The sequence below is a fragment of the Paralichthys olivaceus genome, chromosome 11 (genome assembly GCF_024713975.1).
Source record: "Paralichthys olivaceus isolate ysfri-2021 chromosome 11, ASM2471397v2, whole genome shotgun sequence".
In the NCBI taxonomy this organism is placed as follows: Eukaryota; Metazoa; Chordata; class Actinopteri; order Pleuronectiformes; family Paralichthyidae; genus Paralichthys; species Paralichthys olivaceus.
In genome coordinates, this window is record NC_091103.1 from 8,533,217 (window position 1) to 8,554,115 (window position 20,899).

General features: G+C 39.8%; 3 protein-coding genes across 13 annotated transcripts in view; 1 reads left to right on the top strand and 2 right to left on the bottom strand.

The window, feature by feature from the left end:
- kcnj5 (potassium inwardly rectifying channel subfamily J member 5) overlaps positions 1–1,757 on the bottom strand; it is a 30,145-nt gene extending 28,388 nt beyond the window's left edge. Inside the window, exon 1 of the mRNA XM_069534610.1 lies at positions 1,656–1,757. The gene's annotated coding sequence lies outside the window, so the exon portion shown is untranslated. The remainder of the gene's footprint in view (positions 1–1,655) is intronic.
- A 6,442-nt stretch (positions 1,758–8,199) lies between these two features.
- On the top strand, positions 8,200–12,936 carry kcnj1a.1 (potassium inwardly rectifying channel subfamily J member 1a, tandem duplicate 1). Its single transcript, XM_020094883.2, has 2 exons — positions 8,200–8,351; positions 10,715–12,936. The coding sequence occupies exon 2, from the start codon at positions 10,733–10,735 to the stop codon at positions 11,849–11,851; it is 1,119 nt and encodes a 372-aa protein (XP_019950442.1). The 5' UTR covers positions 8,200–8,351; positions 10,715–10,732; the 3' UTR covers positions 11,852–12,936.
- A 2,024-nt stretch (positions 12,937–14,960) lies between these two features.
- fli1 (Fli-1 proto-oncogene, ETS transcription factor) overlaps positions 14,961–20,899 on the bottom strand; it is a 31,180-nt gene continuing 25,241 nt past the window's right edge. For all 11 annotated transcript variants that reach the window (XM_069535088.1, XM_020095265.2, XM_020095266.2 and 8 more), the window contains 4 exons: positions 19,470–19,529; positions 19,204–19,263; positions 18,563–18,610; positions 14,961–18,324 (listed from right to left, as the gene is read on the bottom strand). In XM_069535088.1, coding sequence (XP_069391189.1) covers positions 17,795–18,324; positions 18,563–18,610; positions 19,204–19,263; positions 19,470–19,529 — 698 coding nt within the window. In that variant the 3' untranslated portion in view covers positions 14,961–17,794. The remainder of the gene's footprint in view (positions 18,325–18,562; positions 18,611–19,203; positions 19,264–19,469; positions 19,530–20,899) is intronic.

The following is a 20,899-nucleotide window of genomic DNA, read 5'->3' on the forward strand; positions in this document are numbered from 1 at the left end:
GCATCGTGGCATATCGGGGGTCAGTGTGGTCTGTCCTGTCCACAGAAGCCCCAGAGCCAGAAAGTGTGTCAGGTCATTGGATGGAGAAACGATTATTTCAGTGGCCATAACCGAGGGAAGAGGAATTAGTTCTGACCCTGTGTGGAGTGAGGAGGCGGTGGCGTTTTTCTTAATCCTCTCTCTGCTCCATTGGCTCTACTATTCTTTGTCCTCCAGCACCCCCTGCACCCCCCCACCCCACCCCATCCTCACTCTCTCATTCACTGCCCCTTTGGTTCCGTCCCTCCTCGATTTCTCTCACCCCCTCCTAGGCTTCATTAGCTCTGATTGATCCTCTTGTCGGGGTTTATGACACCGCAATGAACTGCGTTGTTATTAGTGGCCCCGAACAAAAAAAAACAAAAACGGAGAGCACGAGTGGATATCAGAGGAGAAACACAACAAACGTGTGACTGCAAGGGCATGAATGGACAGAGAATTGTGTCTGAGATATGTGTTGAAATATTCCTGCAAAGATTTGTCATGTGTGAGTAACATTGACTTTCAATCACCCTTTAGTAGCTGGTTGCAGTATAGGTAATATATCCCACCTTCCCCATGTTAGTGGATGGGACATGGACCAAACTAAAAAGTCGAGTATACATCAAATACATTTTAGCTACTTCTTATTAAACAGCTTTTTGGTGAGTTTGGTTTGATTCGTTTATTTGATTCTATTAAAAACAGCTGAAAAGTCATGATTGACAGCTGAGACTGACTCATGATTGGTCGAAAGTGTGTCTCGACAGGAGCTCACTGCAGCGGCACCTTTCTCCAATTGCTACTCCACAGACTCTGGCTCCAAATGTCGGGATTGCAGAGTTCGTATCCATAATAGTACAGAAGGAGACGCATTGTCCACCTTTATATATAATCTATGCTGAGGGCTGAGCAAAAATGAGACGTTTGAATTAAAGCTGCTCTTGCATATGGTAATATCTTAAATATTTAACCGTTCAACAATGCATATGTTTTACATTCAGTGTTGCACAAAGAGCAGAGCTGAAGGCCAGACTTTAACAGAGAAACTGGTGAATGCATGAAGCGGCAAGGTGTGTTTGCAATGGAAAACGTGTAAATTATTAAACCATCCATCTGAGCAAGCTGGTGTAGTTTTAACAAATTCATCAGTGTCAATATCTTGGTACAATAAATCATTTTATATACATTAAAAAAACACTATTTAGGAGCTTCCATTCTCCTTATCTATACAGTAGCTTTGACATGGAAGTTTAACTTTAGGGAATGAGTACATCTAATAGTATTTAAATTATGAATATGAGTGTGAAGATCTATAGGGCAGCACCATGCTTGTTATATGTGAATACATTATTCAGAGACACTGTAGCATAGTGTTTTTATCTGGTGCACAGAACGCTCAAGTATCCACAGAGGAGGTCCTATGCAACGCATTATATCCAATGACCACTGCACTTCCGTCAAAAACAACATGCAGTTTGCTTCATACTGAAATACAAAGTCTAAACTGTTTCTCACAGGCTTATTGTAGTAGAGTGCCAAGAGCCAAGGGTGATTATTTCATTACATACATCTTCACAGATGCATCTTTATAAGTGTGCTAATACAATAGTCATAATATAAAGTGTATTTCCTACCTTTTCTGATGATGCAGATTTCCCTCAAAATGTAAATACTATAAATTAGTATTTTGCTATGTAGAGATCACAGTTTCAATTATATCTGAAAATAATTTGCCATCAATGTTCTGCAGCTCTTTTATGTAGCAATGAAGGAACAGAATGAGACTGATCCTGGTCCGAGAACCACTATCCATGCACAGTGACACTCTGTGGACGAAAGAGATATAGCAGAGAGCAGCGGTTTGAAGAGGACGGTGGTGGGGTGGAGGTGGGGGGGTTGGGTTCCTTTAATCGTTCTAAGGAATTAGGGCTAAACTCTTGTTTATCCCATGTCAGACATTTTAGAAGTTGTATCAAATGCATAAGAGCAGTATCAGATGAAACAGTGGATTGGTATTGATTGCTGGTCATAATCCATCAGAGACGGACAGTCTGAAGCAGGGCGAAGCTGCAGCTCGGAGTGATGGGCACATTTGGGTGCATTCAGACTTGCACTTAGCGCTGAACGCTTGTGTATGGATGATAATACCTGTTCTGAACAGGGTCTCTGTGTGCTCTTTTTCTGCAAGAGTGACATGAATAAAGTAGTTGATAGAAATGCCGGACAGATTTTCAGCTTGCAAACTTCCATGACATCAACAGCGCAATTCAAACTCAAATCTAGGTTGTCAGTTGCTAAATCCTTTACAGCTTTTACCATTCAGGTTTAAGGTCTTGTTAATGTCCCTCCAAATACCAAAAGAAGGACTTAAATACTTTATCTATTCTATCGTTATTATTATTATTATTATTTCTGAACAAAATAGTCAATGTCAACTTTTTTCAGACCGTTATTCAGTCCCTGTAGCCTTTGCCATATGTATTTCAGTCCAAGGCCATCACTGACAGAAAGGTTTGGTCTCCATACTTACAATAATCTACTCCTCTATTGGTTGTGTGTTGAAGATATACGTTATTCTTCTGGGAACGACTGCCATGCTGATCTCTCACTGAGAGGCAAAGACTCTTGAGCATCCCTGCAGGCGGAAGGATTGTTGAGATCTCTGGCACCTTACTGCTTCTTGACATTCAAGCGGAGGGGTTAATAGACAAGTTATAGAGACACCTTCTCTTCCAACAGGGCTGTGTCTCAATACACAGGGAAGCGCCGGCAGTCATTATAACCACTGCAAAGCAGAGATAAGTCTTTTTAACCACAGGCTCATATTTGAGAATATCAAACAAGCCTTTGAGATACCAAAAAAGAATTATAATAATATTAAAGTCACCATAAAAGAAGGATAAAGGACTGTGAAAATACATGAAATGTGATACAGGGGCTGTGTAGTTGTATCCACAACTGAGAAAAAGGTATAATCCTTCAAGTGGAACAATAGGTCAGCGTTCTCATGTGGATTTTGTCACCAGGTGTCACATTACATTGTACAATTGAATTGAATTCACGCTCATTACCCTCATGCCACGACTGACTGGCCTCCGATGAGAAGTGTGTGTATGTGTGCGGGGCAGTGACGGAAAAAAAAAGTGAGGTGATTTTAAGCTTTGAAGAGGAGTCTCGTATTTTCTTTCACTTTCGCTCACTTACTTGTTCGGGCTTCCTAATCAGCCTTAAGTCCTTTGAGTGGTGGGCGTACGACAGGAAGACAGGGTTGTAATGAGGATATTGAGTGATGAAAATACATGTGTGCGCTCCCTGTGACCCCCCCACCCCCCTGTGGCCTCTGGGACCTCAAAACTGCTGCTTCATTCAGCAGCGGAAGAGGAACTGCCCAAAGACACTTTACAATATTGTTCAATCCGACAAACTGCAGTAGCTATATCCATCCTGAGTGGGAATAGTTAAAGGAAGATACATCCATACTACTACGCACAATCTCTGTCCACACGAGTGGTTGTTTTCTTCTGGAAGGGGGTCATGTGATAGGAGCCTGACAAATCAACAAAAAGCAACGTCATGACCGAAAAATCCTCCATCAGCAAGTGCCTCCATCATCGTCTACAAACATCTCTGTTTATTTTGTTCAGACCCTGAGTTTGAAAATTCCAGGGCTGCTCAGGGAACCGGCCAATTTTAAACATCTCTGAAATTCCAGTGTAGTGTGGACGGTAGGTGTATCCCAGTTGATTTATTTTTCAAACGAAAATGAAGTTGCGTGGATGGAGCATCAGAACCACAGAGCAACTCAAAGATGATGTAATAGCATAGTAAACACATACGTGATTCTGTTCGTTTTTGATGAAGCTCTGTTTTTTTGGTGGACAATCAATCAATGTCTAACTCCTGTGGTGGAAAATCCCCACAAACCCTTCTGGCCAAGCTTCTCATTTGTGTTGCCATTCAGCCTTGACAGCCAAAGCCCTCGTCTTCAGGCCCCTATTGATATGCACATTGCACCCAAAGGCATTTATTCTGTATGCATAGATTCTAAGATCATTACAATCACAACAGCTTGCTTCATCTGCATGCCTAAAAATCTCTGAATTCCACAAACAAGATGGACTTGTACAAAGTGTGCTGACAACAAGGCAGCAATATGCATAGACATCTCCTGAAACAGGCTTGAAATATCACAAGCAGCAAATGCTTTTTAAGGAAGAAATTGCACAGCTTGTGTTTGCAAGCTTGGCATTTAGCACTTTGCCATTTTTACTCTGAGAAAGATGGATGTGGAATAAGAATGCTCACTGACATGATGACCCAGCAAAATGACTGCCATCAGTGTACAGTCCCCCCCTCACCCCTGGTATTGGTACACAAACACACTGATGCCCACACACACTCATGCACAACCTATTCACTTCAACTCAAGCAGATCTTAAAATATGAAGCTACATGATGAATGCTCTAACCATTTGTGTGTGCTGCCAAAGCAGGTCTAAATCACGGATAAAGAAGGAGAAAAGCACAAAGGCCTCCTTTCCAGTCAAAGAACATTAATTAAAAGATTGTACGAATTATTTTCTGACTGCAGTAGTTTTATTTTTTTCCTGGTTCCCAAATGAAAATACTTAATACTTAATACATAAAGATTTATAAAAATGTAAAGTATTGTGAGCACTGGGTTGAAACCCAAGTTAAATTCTTAAAAGTCCAGTGTGCAGGGTTAACAGGGATCTATTGGTAGAAATGTAACTTAACTAACAAGCGATTCCTTTGTTGCTTTCAAACATGCACTGAACTCCACAGTTCATCTTATTCATCACCATATTTTCATCCTGGAGAATGTGCATGTGTGACCACAAATGTCTGAGTGACATGCGCCGCAGTTTTGGCGCACTTTCTCCGCCAGGCCTCCTAGAATAATGTCCGTTGAAAGATCCAGGAGTTCCGATGTGTGAACACAGCAGGGGATCCCCCGCTGGATTCACCACCAGCATGGGGGGTTGAACAAAAAACAAATATCTCCTGGTCAAAATCAGTGTCATACACATAGAAGACACAGACGTAGATGTCAAGAGAGTTTGTGGAGAGTGTGTCGTCAAGAAAATGACTCGATCTCCGCAGTGGACTCAAAGGTACAGTGTGTAGAATTGAGTGATATCTAGTGTTGAAGTTAGTATGTTGCAGCTGAACACCCCTCACCTCACCCTCTCCTTCCAAACATGAAAAAGAAACTGTGGTAGCCTTTAATTGTCATAAAAACTCAAAAGGTGTTTAGTTTGTCCGGTCTGGACTAATGTAACAAACATGGCGGCCTCCGTAGAGAGGGTCCCCTCGATGTAAATATAAATTATTGAAATATAAAGGACCTTTTCTGGGGTAAAGAAAACTACAATTCATATAATATACAATTGGATATTTGCTTTCTCACATACAGGACTTCCGGTAAGTTTAAGAAAAATATTTTGACTTCAGTGCATGTCTGAAAACAGCCGTTGTTATTGAAGGAGAAGGTACTTTTCCACAGAGGCTGTTTAGTGTTTACAGTGACCTGGAACAGAAAATCTGAATGCTGAGGCCCTTTAGCATTTTTACATTGTATTTGCAAAAGTGAGAGAGACACAATGCTTGAGCTGCTTTCACACGTGCATTACAACCGTGACCTTGATCGGAGGAGCTGTTTATGTGAATGTAAATGTCTGAATCATTTAGATTGGACATTTAACAGACTTTCGCCTGCCAGATCCCTAATATAACATCTGAGTAATGCACATGTGTGAACAGAGCCAGTCATTGTCCAGAGAATCAGAGCGAGGGAGTGGACAAATTTCTTAATTCTTAAACTGATTCTACAGACATTGTTTATTATGAAATAAGGAAAGACTTCATGTAAAGCAAAGTAATGCACACTGGGGCTAAAAATGAAGATATTAATTTTAAAGGGTCTTTTTCAGCAAAATCCATATTGCTTGTATTAACTGGCACACTAACCAAAGATTATGTAGTGTTTGTAATGAGTGTGCAGATAACTTTGAACAGTATTTAAAAAAGGCAATTAATTGCATATGAGTGAAAAAGGTGTAACACATATACAGTATATGTATATATATGTATATATATTAATACACACAAGTGAGCAGCAACATGTAGGGAAACATTTCCATTTGATCTTAATGTTACACTTTGATCACCTCACGAATGGTGAAGGATTAGCAGGTGATTTACTGACTGTGGCTGCCCCCCCCCCCCCTCCCTACAGCTGATTGACAGAAACTGACACAGAAACCAACATTATTCCTCTGAGTGCTCCAACTGATGTGGAGAGAAACTGCCTTTGTTTACAGTCCCCACAAGACATCTAGTTATCAAAGGAACTTAAGTGCTGCAACGAGTATTTCTATTCAGTGTGGGCTCGAGGTGACAGTGTTGTGTTTATGTACTAATCAGCTTATCATAAGTGCCACGGTAAACATAAACATCTGTTTACATATGCCACAGTGTGAGCTTGTCACCAGAGGTTGCAACAGTGAATAGAAATAAGAAATTAGTTTACAGTCTAATACGCAGTAATGTATATTTGGAAATATTATCCCTGTAACTGCATCATTCAGTAATTCATTCACTTAATTTATACAATGGGGCAGCAATCTCCTTAAATAATGCAATTATTGAACTGACAATGCTTATGAAATTGACAAATTGATTTATTGCATTTAAGCCATTTCATAGGTTTTGACTCAAGATTATTTAATTCTTATTAGGAAATGCATTAAAAGTCGAGGAAAATTTCAGAAATGTTATATATTGCAAACACTTATCTTGACCACAAACCATATCCATGTTTTATGTTGTTCTTACAGTTATCATAGTCACAGAGGCCACTAATACTCACCATCTGTAGTTTGGTGAAACGAGCACCTGTAAGATCTTGATGATCGCTCTATTGATGATTATCGTAGTTTTCTTGTCACGTATGGAAACAGTGTCGTCTTATCTGTTATTGTTTTGTTTCTAACATTATTATTGAATGGCAGTTACTGTCTCTGATTGCATTACTGTCAATCAAAAGTGGCCTCCGCAACTCTTAAGCTGCTGAACCAGTCCAACAATAAGTATGCATACTCTGGTGGCTATTTGCCAGCCTATTGTGTGATGTGAAAAGAATGAAAACAAGGGAGTTGATTAAACAAACAGGCACAACACCTCCTGAATAAAAGAAAATCCTTAAATACAAAAAGCTTCTTTTTTTTTTACAAAAGCACGCCTTTAGAAAAAATAAAGCAGACAAGCCTAATCTTGTTGAGTGTCAGTGGTTATGTATTGTGGCTGTCAAAAGTGTACACAATCTGCAGCATGTAAGGTAATACTGCAGCCTTTTCTGTTACTTTCATGGGGAACAATCGAGTTGAAAAATGACTCCCATCCCAATGCACAACCTTTCTCCTCTCTGCATTCAGAACATCTTGGGTTCATGAACTGATTCGGTTCCTGTCTGGCCCTGGAGAGCTATCAGTTTGGATCTGGAGCATCTCCTTTTTAATCACTTCAGCTTTTGTTGTCTCACTCCATCGCCTATTTATGTCGCTCTGTCCTGATATTTCATGATATTTGATAAAAAGCGACACTCTCTAAGCCGAACATACCTATATAACTTAGTAGTGGAGGAATACATCAGCAGTCTCCTTTTTTCGACAAACACATTATTATTATTATTATAACATATTATATTATGTCATGTGAGAAGAAGCACACTCCACTAACATCTTCAGAAGTTTGTCAAAACTCTGGCATCCACTGAGATGAGTGCATCTCTCCCAAAACAGCGCCAATAAAAATGAGTTGCTTGTACAGTAAATAATGTCTCACAAGCTGAGTACCAGAACCAAAAACTTAACCTTCAATAAAAACAAAAATCACAAACCAGAAACAACTGTGAAAGTCTGCAGCATGTAGTGAACTGGGAGTGTGGCTGATAGAGGTCAACTTGGCCCTTGGTGTCAGGCATCTGTGGAGTAAACACAACTTAATGGAGCTGGGGGAGGGGGGGAGGAGGGTATGCATGTGAGTGTGTGTGGGGGGGGCACTCGATGTCTCTGTGGGCGTAAACATCACCTGGATGATTCCAGGACACAGAGAACCGGGGACAGTATAAATGCTCAGAGGTGCTGGTGAACAGGCACAAGAGGGAGGACACACCTATCACCTGTCTCAGTCAATCGTTGAAGGAGGAGAAAGACACAGACGGAGACAAGAGAAAGCAAAGCTGGACAAAGGGCCATTCAAGACCTCTTTAAAGAGCATCAAATCAATTTTCACTCCACATTGTAGAGGTGAGTTTGGGCTGACAGAAGTTCATCTTATTTTTTGAATCTGTCCATTGCTGAAAGAATATGTTGAGAATTATATCTAAGTTTAATTTCATGGTTAGCCTCTGAGTAAAGAATCGGCAAATACATAAACTGATTAATTTTCTTTTAATATATGATAGACCTCTATAAATGTGATTATTTGCTTTGTTAATTATTGTCTTGTGAAAGAGGGGCAGATTAAATAAGATCACTCTCCTTTCTGCCCTTTTTCATTCAAGATTATGTATTTTTGGATTTGCATCTAAATTGTTTTTTGGTTGGTCGGTAAATGAAATAAATATATAAAAAAAGTAATGATAATAATTTGAAATTAACTAAACAAGTTGGCTTGTGTCGAATTGACAAAATAGTTTCTACAAACCAGGCACTGAGGCTCATTAGAGACGTTCCATTTTAAATCAAATGCACTGCTAAAGTTTTCCCCGATTATGTAAGCGATATTACAATGAGACTTAGTGGCATCATAATGACTTAAACAGAATTATAGGTAGGTTTATTTAAGTAATAGGGATCCTCATGGGAATTGATGCAACAGAAGCAACACTGTTAACAAACTACGACCACATTTTTTCCCCCACTGTAATTATTTTTGGAAAAAGAAAAACATATCAGACTGCAATAATAAGAAAAGTTAATTTCTTGGTATAGATTTAATAAATGTAAGGATAGAACATTTGAAAACATTAAAACCTCAAATAGCATATTAGTACAGGATTGTGTATTTGGACCATAATGTAAGATCTTAATCACTGGAGAAAATAGTCATTACAGCCAATCAATGATAAGTATTAGAGACACATTTAAAAAGCCTGTGTGGTGACACCAGAGCAACAGTCCAAGTAAAAACACCAGAAGAAATAAAGGAAAACAATTAAAAAGAATAGATATCAGTGATTTGTGAGTCATTGCTTGATTTATTATATCCAAACCGTTTTAACTCTGGTCAATCTTCAGGAATGCTTTGACTCTGAGCGATGAAAGTGAAATGAAAGACTCCTACATTTAAAGCTGTGTGGTAAAGAGCTCTTCACACTGGTAATGACCATTTGTAACAACAGCTCTTTTGCAATCCTAAATAATAGTTTAGAGTTACTTGTCATACATACAATTTAAATACCTATGAGCATATTTATCGTTACAGTAGGAAAACATGCTGACGAGGTTTTACTTCCAACATGATCAAAGCCTGCACACACGCTACAGAGTGTGATTATCAGATTTATTCTTGGAAAAATTACTGGATGTGAGCTCTGAGGGCCAAAAACAAAAACACGAACGAATGATCGCTTTGCCCTATTTCACACTCTCTAACAAGCACACCACGATCCAAATGGCTAGTTTGCAAGACTTGGCAAGAACAGAGGCCATACTTACTTGGAAACCTCTGTGCGGCCAATACTGCCAACCATCCATCAAGCTCCAGACTTACGAGAACCCAGAGCCTGGCTAAAGTCAAAGATTACTATGTCTGCGAGTAGATGGACTTTTTTGCCCAAATTATTTTAATGCAGCTGTTACGTTAGCTGCGTCTAAATCCAGCGAACAAAGATGATCCTTGTGTTGAGACACTTGCTCGGGAAAAAAATAATTACCCTTATTTAATGCTGTTATGTGCTATGCCTCACTGGAAACTTTTGTTTCTCATTGACTTCAGGTCTTTTTACTTTCTGCCCATTTAAGTCAGGGATTAAAAATGCAGTCAGACACAATAGGTTGGTGTAAACATAGAGAGACTGGGGAGGAGTAACAAAGTTGGAGAAGGAGACTAATAAAAACACTGTAGGAAGTAAGAAAGTTGTTATTATTAGGTTTTAATATTTCATACTTAAATACAAAAAACAATCTTTTATTTAATAGCATTTAACAGTATTCCTTGCTTATTATGTGTAAGTATTTCTACATATCTGGCACAGTATGCAATGGCATTTCATCCTTTTTCAACTCCCTTTCTTTGCCTGACAACCAGTGTCACTGTGACATTTTTATTTGATTGTAGTGAATTGTAGTATTTATGGATGACTGACAGTTTAAGAAGGCCTGACTGGTTAAATGATAGGTGGTGCCGGATCTCTTTCAAGTATATTTGTAAGTTGCATTTTTGAACGCTGAACTTCATTATTGCATTTAAGAGATTGCTCGTTGTAATAGGACCAACATAGTGTGGTCGGGCATCAGCTGCAGTGAGTGTCATTGCTTTTGATAAAGTTCATTTCACTCTAGAAATGGAGATCAAAGTTTTTTCCTTCAGAAAACTTTCATGATGGGTTTTTCACTTTGTACTTACCTGTTTTCTGCATATTCTTTCTTCTTTTATTGTCTTATAGGTTGTGGACTTCGAGATAATGTTTGAAACCTTGAACAAACATATCCAGGATACTCTGGTGGAGCGAAAGAGCCGCAGGAGCAGACTAGTGACCAAAGATGGTCGCTGCAACATCGAATATGGAAACATCAAGTACAGCAAACACTTTGCCTTCCTGGCTGACTTCTGGACAACCTTTGTGGAAATCCGGTGGCGTTTTGTTCTTTTCATCTTCATTGCCTCTTTCACCCTCAGCTGGTTCATCTTTGGCCTGCTGTGGTACTGGATCGCCCGCAGCAATGGAGACCTGACCTGGCAAAACCCCCCAGTTGACCACACCCCATGTATTGACAATGTTGGAGGTCTCACCACAGCGTTCCTCTATTCCCTAGAAACCCAGACAACTATTGGGTATGGTGGACGGGCACTCACCCCTCTCTGCCCTGGTGCTGTGGCGCTACTCATCATCCAGTCCCTCCTTGGAGCCATTATCAACTGCTTTATGTGTGGAATCATCCTGTCCAAAATCTCTTTGCCTAAGAAGAGGGCAAAGACCATCACCTTCAGTGACATGGCTGTAATCAGCTCCAGAAATGGTGCTCTCTGCCTGTCAATCAGAGTGGCCAACCTGCGCAAGACCCTGATGATAGGAAGCCAGCTGTACGGCAAACTGCTGAGAACGACATACACACCAGATGGGGAGACGATCATCATGGACCAGGTGAACATCGACTTCACGGTGGATGCTGGGAAGGACAACCTCTTCTTCGTATGCCCCCTCACACTCTACCACATCATTGACAAGAGCAGCCCTTTCTTCGAGATGGCAGTGGACACACTCCACAAGCAAGAGTTTGAGCTGGTCGTCTTCCTAGATGGCACAGCTGAGTCCACCAGCTCCTCCTGCCAAGTGCGGACCTCATTTATTCCTCAGGAGATCATGTGGGGCTACAACTTCTTGCCCATCATTTCCAGAAGCAAGGAGGGCAAGTACAGAGTAGATTTCTCCAACTTCTCTAAAGTGGTACCCATAGTGACTCCACACTGTGCCTATTGTTTCCACAATATCAAGGGTCATCACCTCCACTCCAGAGACGGATTTGACAACCTGGGCTTTGAGGTGATTGATATCGATCCCCCAAATGTCACCAAGTTGTGAGATGGGGGAGACAATGACAATTGCAAATCTCAAGAGACAGACTGAAGACAAACAGGTGCTAGAGGCCGGTAGGGCAACCTAACGGCAGACAGTTCATTGTGTATCATTTAAATGTGAAGATAAAGAAAACCTACTTATTTGTTTGTGTTTAACAGAGATAAGGAATCTGTCAGGACAGTTATTGTTGAGAATTTGTTTCTAAAACCACGCCTGCCACTGTCTGCCTGACCAAAAACCTGTTTTCTATAGGGAGGCCAGGTTAGGCAAGATGGTAAAACTACAGTTCAAGAACCAAAAGAGAGAAAAGCCTTTTCCAAGTATACATGTGCTCTTGAAGACCATTAGTTCTGATTTATCTTTGACCTTGTACATCTGGTTTACCGAGTATGGAGAGGCAGAAAAAACAAAGAAAATGTATAATCCTGAATATACATCTTGTAATTACTTGAAAGACCAGTGTTGGAGGTCGTACTTGTAAGAAAACGATGAAGTAGTTCAATAGTTCATGTAACTGTAGGCTATCATGCACAAGAGACACTTGCACTTGAACCATCAGAGTTTGTTTTTAACTATTCAGACATGGAGGCACTAGCAAGGGGTTGGGGTATGGGGCCAGTCTTTTTGAACAGTGTGTGATGTAGTTGTACTTTTTTTGAGTAAAGACACTGGGAGAGAACAAAGCTCTCAGGAAATGTGTAAAAATATGGCTGCAAGCAGCACTGACTGTACTGTAATAATTTTGTCTTTTTTTGTATTTGATACCCAGGGGAGAATATATCCGGAGCCCTTCTGGTGACATGTGGGACAAAAATATTGCGTGGCCACGACATAATGCCACAAGTTATGAATCTGTTCCTTAATAACAAGACCTGGCGAACTCAACTGAACAAACCGCTTGGATGAGAGATGAAACATTTCACTTAATCACATGATGTAGCCTCAGGCTTTAGTTTGATAAACACTGAGGACACACTGTGGTGGAAACATTTGCAAATAATTAATAGAGACAAGTTTCACCAGGTAAATCTGTGAACAATCTCTCTCCCATTCCAAATAAATATTTAGTTTGTATAAAAGTATATAAAGCTATGTTTGATTATTATGACTTATTATCTCGTTACTATGCGTTATGTTGTGGCCATGCAAATGTATTTGCTCCCAAATTCCCCGGAGGGGCTCCGTAAGAATACACTGACATAAAGGCTATTTTTGCATTCAAAAAACATGTCTCTGCTGTGTAATTATTATTTGCTGTCTAAAGTGGCCTGAACTTTATATAAGGCCTGTGATCAAAAAGGTCAAAGCAACATAATGACAGGTGCCAACCCTTATCATGGCTTTCCATCTGTAAACAAAGCAAAGTTGTGACAGCAAACAGGAATCCAAACACGACACAGTGGTGGTGTTTGTGAGATGAAAGCCATAGCTTGCTGCTCATTATCTTGCCTGCAGGTTCTGAACATGAAACCAGAGCTCTCCATACACACACATACTGCACATACTGTCTGCTAACATGGAGCTTTGACAGGTGTTAAAGTGGACCTTCCACCTTTCTTATAAACTGCATATGCTTTGAGTCATATGTGTGTGTGTGTGTGTGTGCCTGCGCCCCAGGAGGCCGCTGGTTCAAATTGCACAGTAATGAGCAAGGTAAACCGATTTTGAATATTGATTGATTAGCAAGCAGCTTAAAGTTGATAATGCTTTGCACTAAAAAAGTCCACAACTGTCTCTCGACAGCTATTCCCTGTGAACATGATAGGCTATATATTTCTGTCTTTACGCCTCTAGGCAAAATAAAAGGGCATTTTGCAAGACTTAAACTGTAATTTCATACAAAAACCATTCATAAAAACTAGTTGTTATATTACTAACACCTATTATTAGGGTAAATACTGAATATACATACATATTGATACAGACTAAATACTTTTAAACAGCTATGACCTGCATTAGCAGTTTTTTTTTTTTTTTTAAACTATCAGTTGGCTTGTGGCATTTACATCAGAACAGAAGGTAGTATAGAGGTGGAGGTGGTTGATGGGTGTATATGCAAGGCTCTGGATCTGTCCCATTGACGTCTTTATCATTTAGAGACACCACAATCAGTCCCTGAACATATCACAGTGGAGCCAGTTAACTTACCTTACTGAAGGAACGTACAGCGATAAGGGTTAAAATATGAACAATTATCATCTCTTACTGACAGCAATGTAATGTAATGTAGCTGCAAGTAACATTGAATATATTAATGATCTATTAAAATGAGAAAGTGCAGATCTGTAATTGTTCATCTAATTCGTATTCTTATTTTTGTTCTTTCTAGACAGAGACTGCATATGGTCTTTATTGTGTCACTTTTTAGAAACAAAGAAAAGTACAATTCCCTTGCTCACAGTAGGTGGCCTTGTATGATTTGTTGATTCAATACATGAAACAACCGAAAAGAGTAAAAACACAGTTTATCATTATTTTTGCAATGACAAAATGTTATTTGGAATTGTAATGGCAAAAGCTGCATGGCATGAAGAAAAGAATGCCTATAAATATCATTGCGGTTTCCTCACTCCTCCTTTTCCAATTTATTTGACCTTAGATATAGTGGATCAAATATTAGAAACATCTACAATAGGGTCTCAGGGCAGAATACAAGTATGGCTCCCATACATTTCACAGTGCCAGGAATTACAACTTTTAAAATGTATGTAAATTAATATTATAAGATTATAATTTTCACGAAATTGAGATATGTTGCATGGCTGTTGTATTAAACTGCACCGGATGCACCCAAAAGAACTTCTTAATTTCTTAATGTGGATGCAATCTTACAAAAAAATATCTTAGCTAAGAGTTTCTAATCCCTCCAACCCTCTGCAGATGTAAATATACTACTATATATACTGCTAAATACATGTGTTATGCTCTACAGAGTGTTTAATGATTAAAATAAATGCTCACTTAATGTCAATGATTTGAAAGAAATTTCACAAAGGCAAAAGAATTTTCAGCACAATCGACAAATATATTGTCACTATCAAGATAGTTGTGCATTTTTCAAATGTCCTAGTGGAAAATACAGAGAAAATCCACAAACAAGCAACCAAAAAACTGAGAGGTAAAATTTTATTTTGTCACATTTTCCTATACAAAAGACCTTTTCCAAAAGGTATTCATACATTTCAGGAATGACAATAATAATAATACATTGGTTAATTGTAAAATTACACACCACACACACACACACACGCTCACACACAAAAACATACGCACCAACACACATATATATATTTATATTTGATATCCAAAATACATTGCATATACGAAGTAGCACAGATCCCTTTTCATTGATAATGCTTGTGAAACATGGAAGTTAAGGGTACATTACAATAATTTCTTTATGCTACAAATTACATGTTCCCTTTTTATTTCTTCTTTTAAAGCTATAAGTCTTCAGGAGAAGCTGGTGGTGAATATTAATACTGATGGTATTATTCTGCATAAAATACCTGAAATTCTTAAATGTAAAGGAAAGGGCTACCTGGCGGAAAAAAAGTGATTCGAAATGGAAAGAAACCATCTTAATAATTACATGTTGCATATAGAGTAAAGAAATCCCTGGCTATTGGATTAGGATTCAAGCAGGCATTTATGGTTTTGGGAATACAAGAAAATATCTTGTGCACTTAAAGGCATTAAGGATGTTACAACCGAATTTCAAAAACAATAACAATAACAAGAAAATTAAAAAATGTTAAAATGTATTGCCCAAATGTACAGATATAAAAACGCTTACATGCTTAACAAACTACTTAGCAGAAATGGACTTAAAAGGTTTTGCATTTTTGACCGAGGTCAACTCGTATTAATTCTCTTGACTTTTTTTAATACTGTGTCACATATGAAAATAACTCTGCATAATTTATACAGTAAGTTGCTTTAATGCCTAGTTGACTGATGCTTATAAAATAATACAAAATAGGTCTGACAAACGCACAGCGTTTGCGAATCTGAGGATTTCTTTGTTTCATCTCGTCATACTTTATTGGTTTTGTTCTCTGATAAACTACTCAGTCCCAAGTAATTTATTTTCAAGTGTTCACTCTCAGTTACTCTGAAGGAATACTTTTGCTATGAATAGCTTTGAACACCTGAAGATGGATATGTTTCAACGTGATACTGTCACAGGATGATGATGATGAAATCCAGACTTGAGATTCATGTGCATTTTGCTGGGCTCTAGATCAGTGAGAAACTAACATTCAAACACACATGCTGCTCTCGAACTAGGATCCAGCCCTGGTAAAAGAATACGACTTGACTGTCTTAGTAACATGACTTGCTGTGAAGCCACTACTCTGTGCTAACCTACACTGTCCTGACTGGCCTACATAGGAAAGAGGAAGGAGACACCGCGGCAGCCGTTATAGTCAGAGTGCACCTCAAAATCAAAAATTGTCAGATTTGTGGTCAGACATGGAAATTATTTATGAATGTCACAATAATCTTAACGTGTAATGCTGTTCCATCAATAATGAATAGAAAATATATGGCATAAAACAGCAGTTAAGGCATGGCACTCACACTTTGACGGTGAGGGTTTTGGGTCTCATTAAGGCACATAGGAAACCACCTCAGAGTAAAAGTAAATGCACTCACGGCACTGTAAAGTACTTTGGATTAAAAAAACAAGCAAACAAACAATTAAAAACAGCCACTTATGAACATATAGTCTTGAGCTCTGGTATGTTTTCATATTCACATCTACATCTCTCATGTTTTAGATTAGTCAGGTGCAGCAATTGTGGTCTATCTCGGAAAGGAATTAATTTCTCCACTATGAGTTTTTACAAAAGAAAACATCTGACAAATTTTGATTTCGCTGCAGGGTATCCCTATTTACGTGTTTCACAAACTTTCACATTAATACTGACATGGTCGAGCAACAAAACATCTGGAAATGGCATGGCTGAAAGGCAACAACATGGCAAACATTTAGTAGCCTAGTGTGTGGGCCCCTGAAAACATCTGACCTGGGTTGAATTATTGTTGCAAATTACTTCAATTACATCTTGACTCGGCTTCCCCTGCACAAACAAGTCAACTGTACACATCGCCAACCTTGAACTCCACACACAACACGCAAAAAAGCATTTTAAGTAACTGAGTTGACCCAGGTCAGCAAAACATACAGCGCTTCCCTCTGCGACATTTAACTCTTCTCTAGCCTTCCAGTTTGGAGGATAAATTAAATTGTGAATGGCATATTCCAGTTGCCAAATTTCATTCAGTGCTGAGAAAAGTCCATCTCCTCCTTTGAGAGCTCCTTCTTATCCAGCAAATTCCAGAAGACTCTCCACACACATAAAAAGATGCAGATGGACAGATGAGCAGATAGAGCCAGTGGAAACAAAAGGGTAGTTGCGGTGGGAATAAGAAACCTCGACAAGGCTGTAGATGAGCGGAAATGGGAGATGCTTTAAAGCGTAATGTGCATAATGTACTGAGGAGGATGTAGATTGAGACCCATAAATAATAGGCCCATGTCTGGTACTGTAGCGGGGTGCGGAAGCAGCTGGACTCAGGTTGTTTCTCCTATCTTCTGACTTTGGTTTGGGAAGGTTTTCTGGAAGGACAGCTGTCAGTGCAGCTTTCAGAAGGATGGGAAACAGATAGGCACAGGAAACTAAAACAGACTAAAACACTTGCTAGTCTTGTAAAGGTAAGTAGTATTCCATTTTGGAGCATAGCATCCAGTTGTTTATAAATTCTTACATATATATATAAAAACTTCAATTGAATCATCCTTTATTTCCTTCAGAGGTCAAATGCCTCTATCAATTCAGTCTTCATTGGTTTGGCATCACTGGGAGTGCAGGTCAGCAATTGTGGACTCTGTTGTGGGTAAAGGGGAGGTTTTTAAGAGGATTGACAGAAAGGGGTCTTTTAATAGTAACTGCCCAGGTGGGAAGGCACATGGGTGTTAGGGTGGCGGGGGACATTTGGGTTGGGGTAGATGCCGGCAGTTGGTGAGCTCCAGTACGGAGCAGTGGGTCCAAAGAAGTTGGAGGAGGTGACGGGCATGGATGGAGGGTGTGGGGATACAAAGTTGACCTTCTGCTGGTGGGCATGGTAGGAAGGCACATAGGCTAGGTCCGAGGGGTACTTGTACATGGAGGACTCAGTGGGGTGTGGCTGCAGCGCTTGAGCAATACCATGGAAGTCGAACTTGTAGGCATAGCGCTTGCCATGCACCTTGGTCATGATATTTTTGTCGTAGTAGTAGCGTAGAGCACGGCTCAGCTTGTCGTAGTTCATGTTGGGCTTGCTCTTGCGCTCGCCCCAGCGCCGTGCCACCTCATCGGGGTCCGTCATCTTGAACTCGCCATTGGTGCCCTCCCAGGTGATGCAGCCAGCATTAGCACTGTCGGACAGGAGCTCCAGGAGGAATTGCCACAGTTGGATTTGACCTGAACCTGATGGTGGACACAAAAACAAACAGTGGTCAGAGGGAGATCCAGCCTTGCCACATGGAAAGTTGAGATCTGCAAGATGATGCAACGCAACCAAAAAGCAGTTTGGCTTAGCCATTCAAAGGGAATGAGCAGCATTTCAGTTAAAGCCTCCAATGCATGCATCAAAGTCCTGCATAAGCAACAGCTGCCTATTTACAGCATCTGCTTTATAAAGACTGGGAGTTGCACAAACTCTTACCTGGATTTGCTAGGCGACTGCTGGTGGGACCCAGAATCTGGTAAGGATCTGTGTACAAAAGGAGAGATCTGTTGATGTCTGGTCTAGACACTGATTATTGTCATGATAAAATAGTGTACAACCTGTAATGATTATGATTGAAGCAAAAATTAAACGTGTTGGTGGGCAACAGCAGATGATATACTTTAACTCTAATAGTTTTTGCCTCTATGCTTCTAATATCATAGTTCAGGTTGAGTGAATAAAGTGAAAACACAAAATGAGAGTTTTATGTAATCCGATGTTGTATTAGTTTTTGGATAATTGTGCTCTCTTAATAATGTGCTTATCAGCAAACACTAATTACACATGCTAATAGATACATGGCTGAGAGGTTAGGGAAGAAATCCAAACACAAGTAAAAACTCAAAGCTTGGTAGCTGACTGCATTATTAAATCGCTGGTGAATAACCTGTAAATAACAGTTTTGTACTCTTCTGAGGCTGCGATGATTTAATCAAGTCAAATGTTGTTTTGTAAACATAAAATATATAAGAAAAGAGCAGATTTTTATGAAAACTGGCACAAAGTGAATCAAATAAGTGTAATAACTAATGTTGTAAAGTCTGTGCTTATGATGACGAGAGTTGCAGGTAAGTTACCTGGCTGAGGTCTGGGCTGCTCAGTGGACTTGGTCACATTCTGAGTAACCACTGGTGAGCCTGCAGAGAGAGGAAACATCAGCAGGGATCTACAGATAACCAAGCTACACATTCTGATGGCAAGTCAGCAGAGGTAGATAAAGTAAATAAGGCATTAACTGATGGCTGGGCTGACTTCTTTTGATTGTGTGCTCAGGTTCTGACAACACAGTTTGTTATCTCCAGGAGTCGGACCCACAGACTTGATGATTTGTGTGTGTCCTCACCTTTGCCGCTGTGCATGTTGTTTGACCATCCTGTCCGCCGTACAGCATCATATGAAGGGTCTGAAGATGACAGAGGAAAAGTTTTTGTGTATTTCAAAAAAGTAGATGAGGGTCGAGAAATTTGAAAAATTCATAAAAGATCGATGAATGCACTTAATTATTGACTATATCATTATGTGCTAGCCAGGAGAAGCAATAATGCAACTGTTACAGAACAAAGCAGGTACACTCGTGCCAAATGGAATAAATACATATATTTAGACATGGTTCAAGATGCTCTTCACAGGATATCTGGACATGGTAATGTGGTTTTTAGTTTGGCATGTTGTGGTGGTTAAATGTAGATGGCACAATCTTTGACAGAGAACAGTTGGCTGAGCAGCTTGCAACATTTTGACCACGAATAAAGGCTCTGATGCAAATTAACGTACAACTAACACACAAACACACACAGACACACACACACAAACACACACAGACACACTCTTTCCCGAACACAAATTAATTTCATGAAACCTTGACAAGCAGCCAAACTGGCATAGGTTCTACCTGCTGTGTGTCTACAGTTCAAACCTATAAGGCTGAGTGCGAGTGTCTGAAGGTGGACGGCTTCCAGTAACAATCTGTCACTCTGACACAAGCAGATAAAACACAGGATGTATTATTCCCATGGCAATATTTCAAAACACACCCTGGTATCCCCGAGGCACACCTGGCTACAGCAACCTTGATGGTTTGTATTGCTGTGGGCTGGACCCTTTGCCAACTTAAAGGGAAATATGAAGCATGCCGTGGCCAGATATTTGTTGTGTGCAACACGCAGCTCCACACTTTTAACATTATCTTTAAATCTTTTTTGTCAGCAGTGTTACACCCAGAGGGCAACGGATAGAGTGAGTCTAATGGTGATGACAGATGTGTCTGGGATCTGTTAGAAGGAAACACCACATCCCATCACTGATTTTTTGAGAAGCAGGATTATATGACAGTAACAGTTTGTATGCATGAATTTGAATTTGAAAAGTTGAAAACACAGATGAAGAATGAGCTGATCGTGTTGCAATAAAGTGCAGTGAAGATCCTGTACACATATGGCACAGGTGAGAAGAAGAAGAAGAAATCCCATTGGTCAAGCTGCTTGGACTGAACAACCATCCAGCCAACCCCAGGCATTTGACAAACCCACCAGGAAGAAACACATTTGAAGAAAGGGTGAAGTTGTGAACATGCACTTTACTTACTGCTGATTAAGGAACAACAGCTCACAGGTATGAAGTTGTGCTAGCAAGTAAGTTAGCTACCACAAACATTGCATATGCCAGCCAGGTAGCAATCTTAATGCAAGGGAATGATAAGTGACATTATGTAGCTAAATAGCATTGTCAGGGCTAGCTAGCATGTCTGAATACTCAGAGAATTATTGGCTAGTA

Coding starts and splice junctions, on each gene's coding strand:
- kcnj1a.1 (XM_020094883.2), top strand. CDS start 10,733: ATGTTTGAAACCTTGAACAAACATATCCAGGATACTCTGGTGGAGCGA.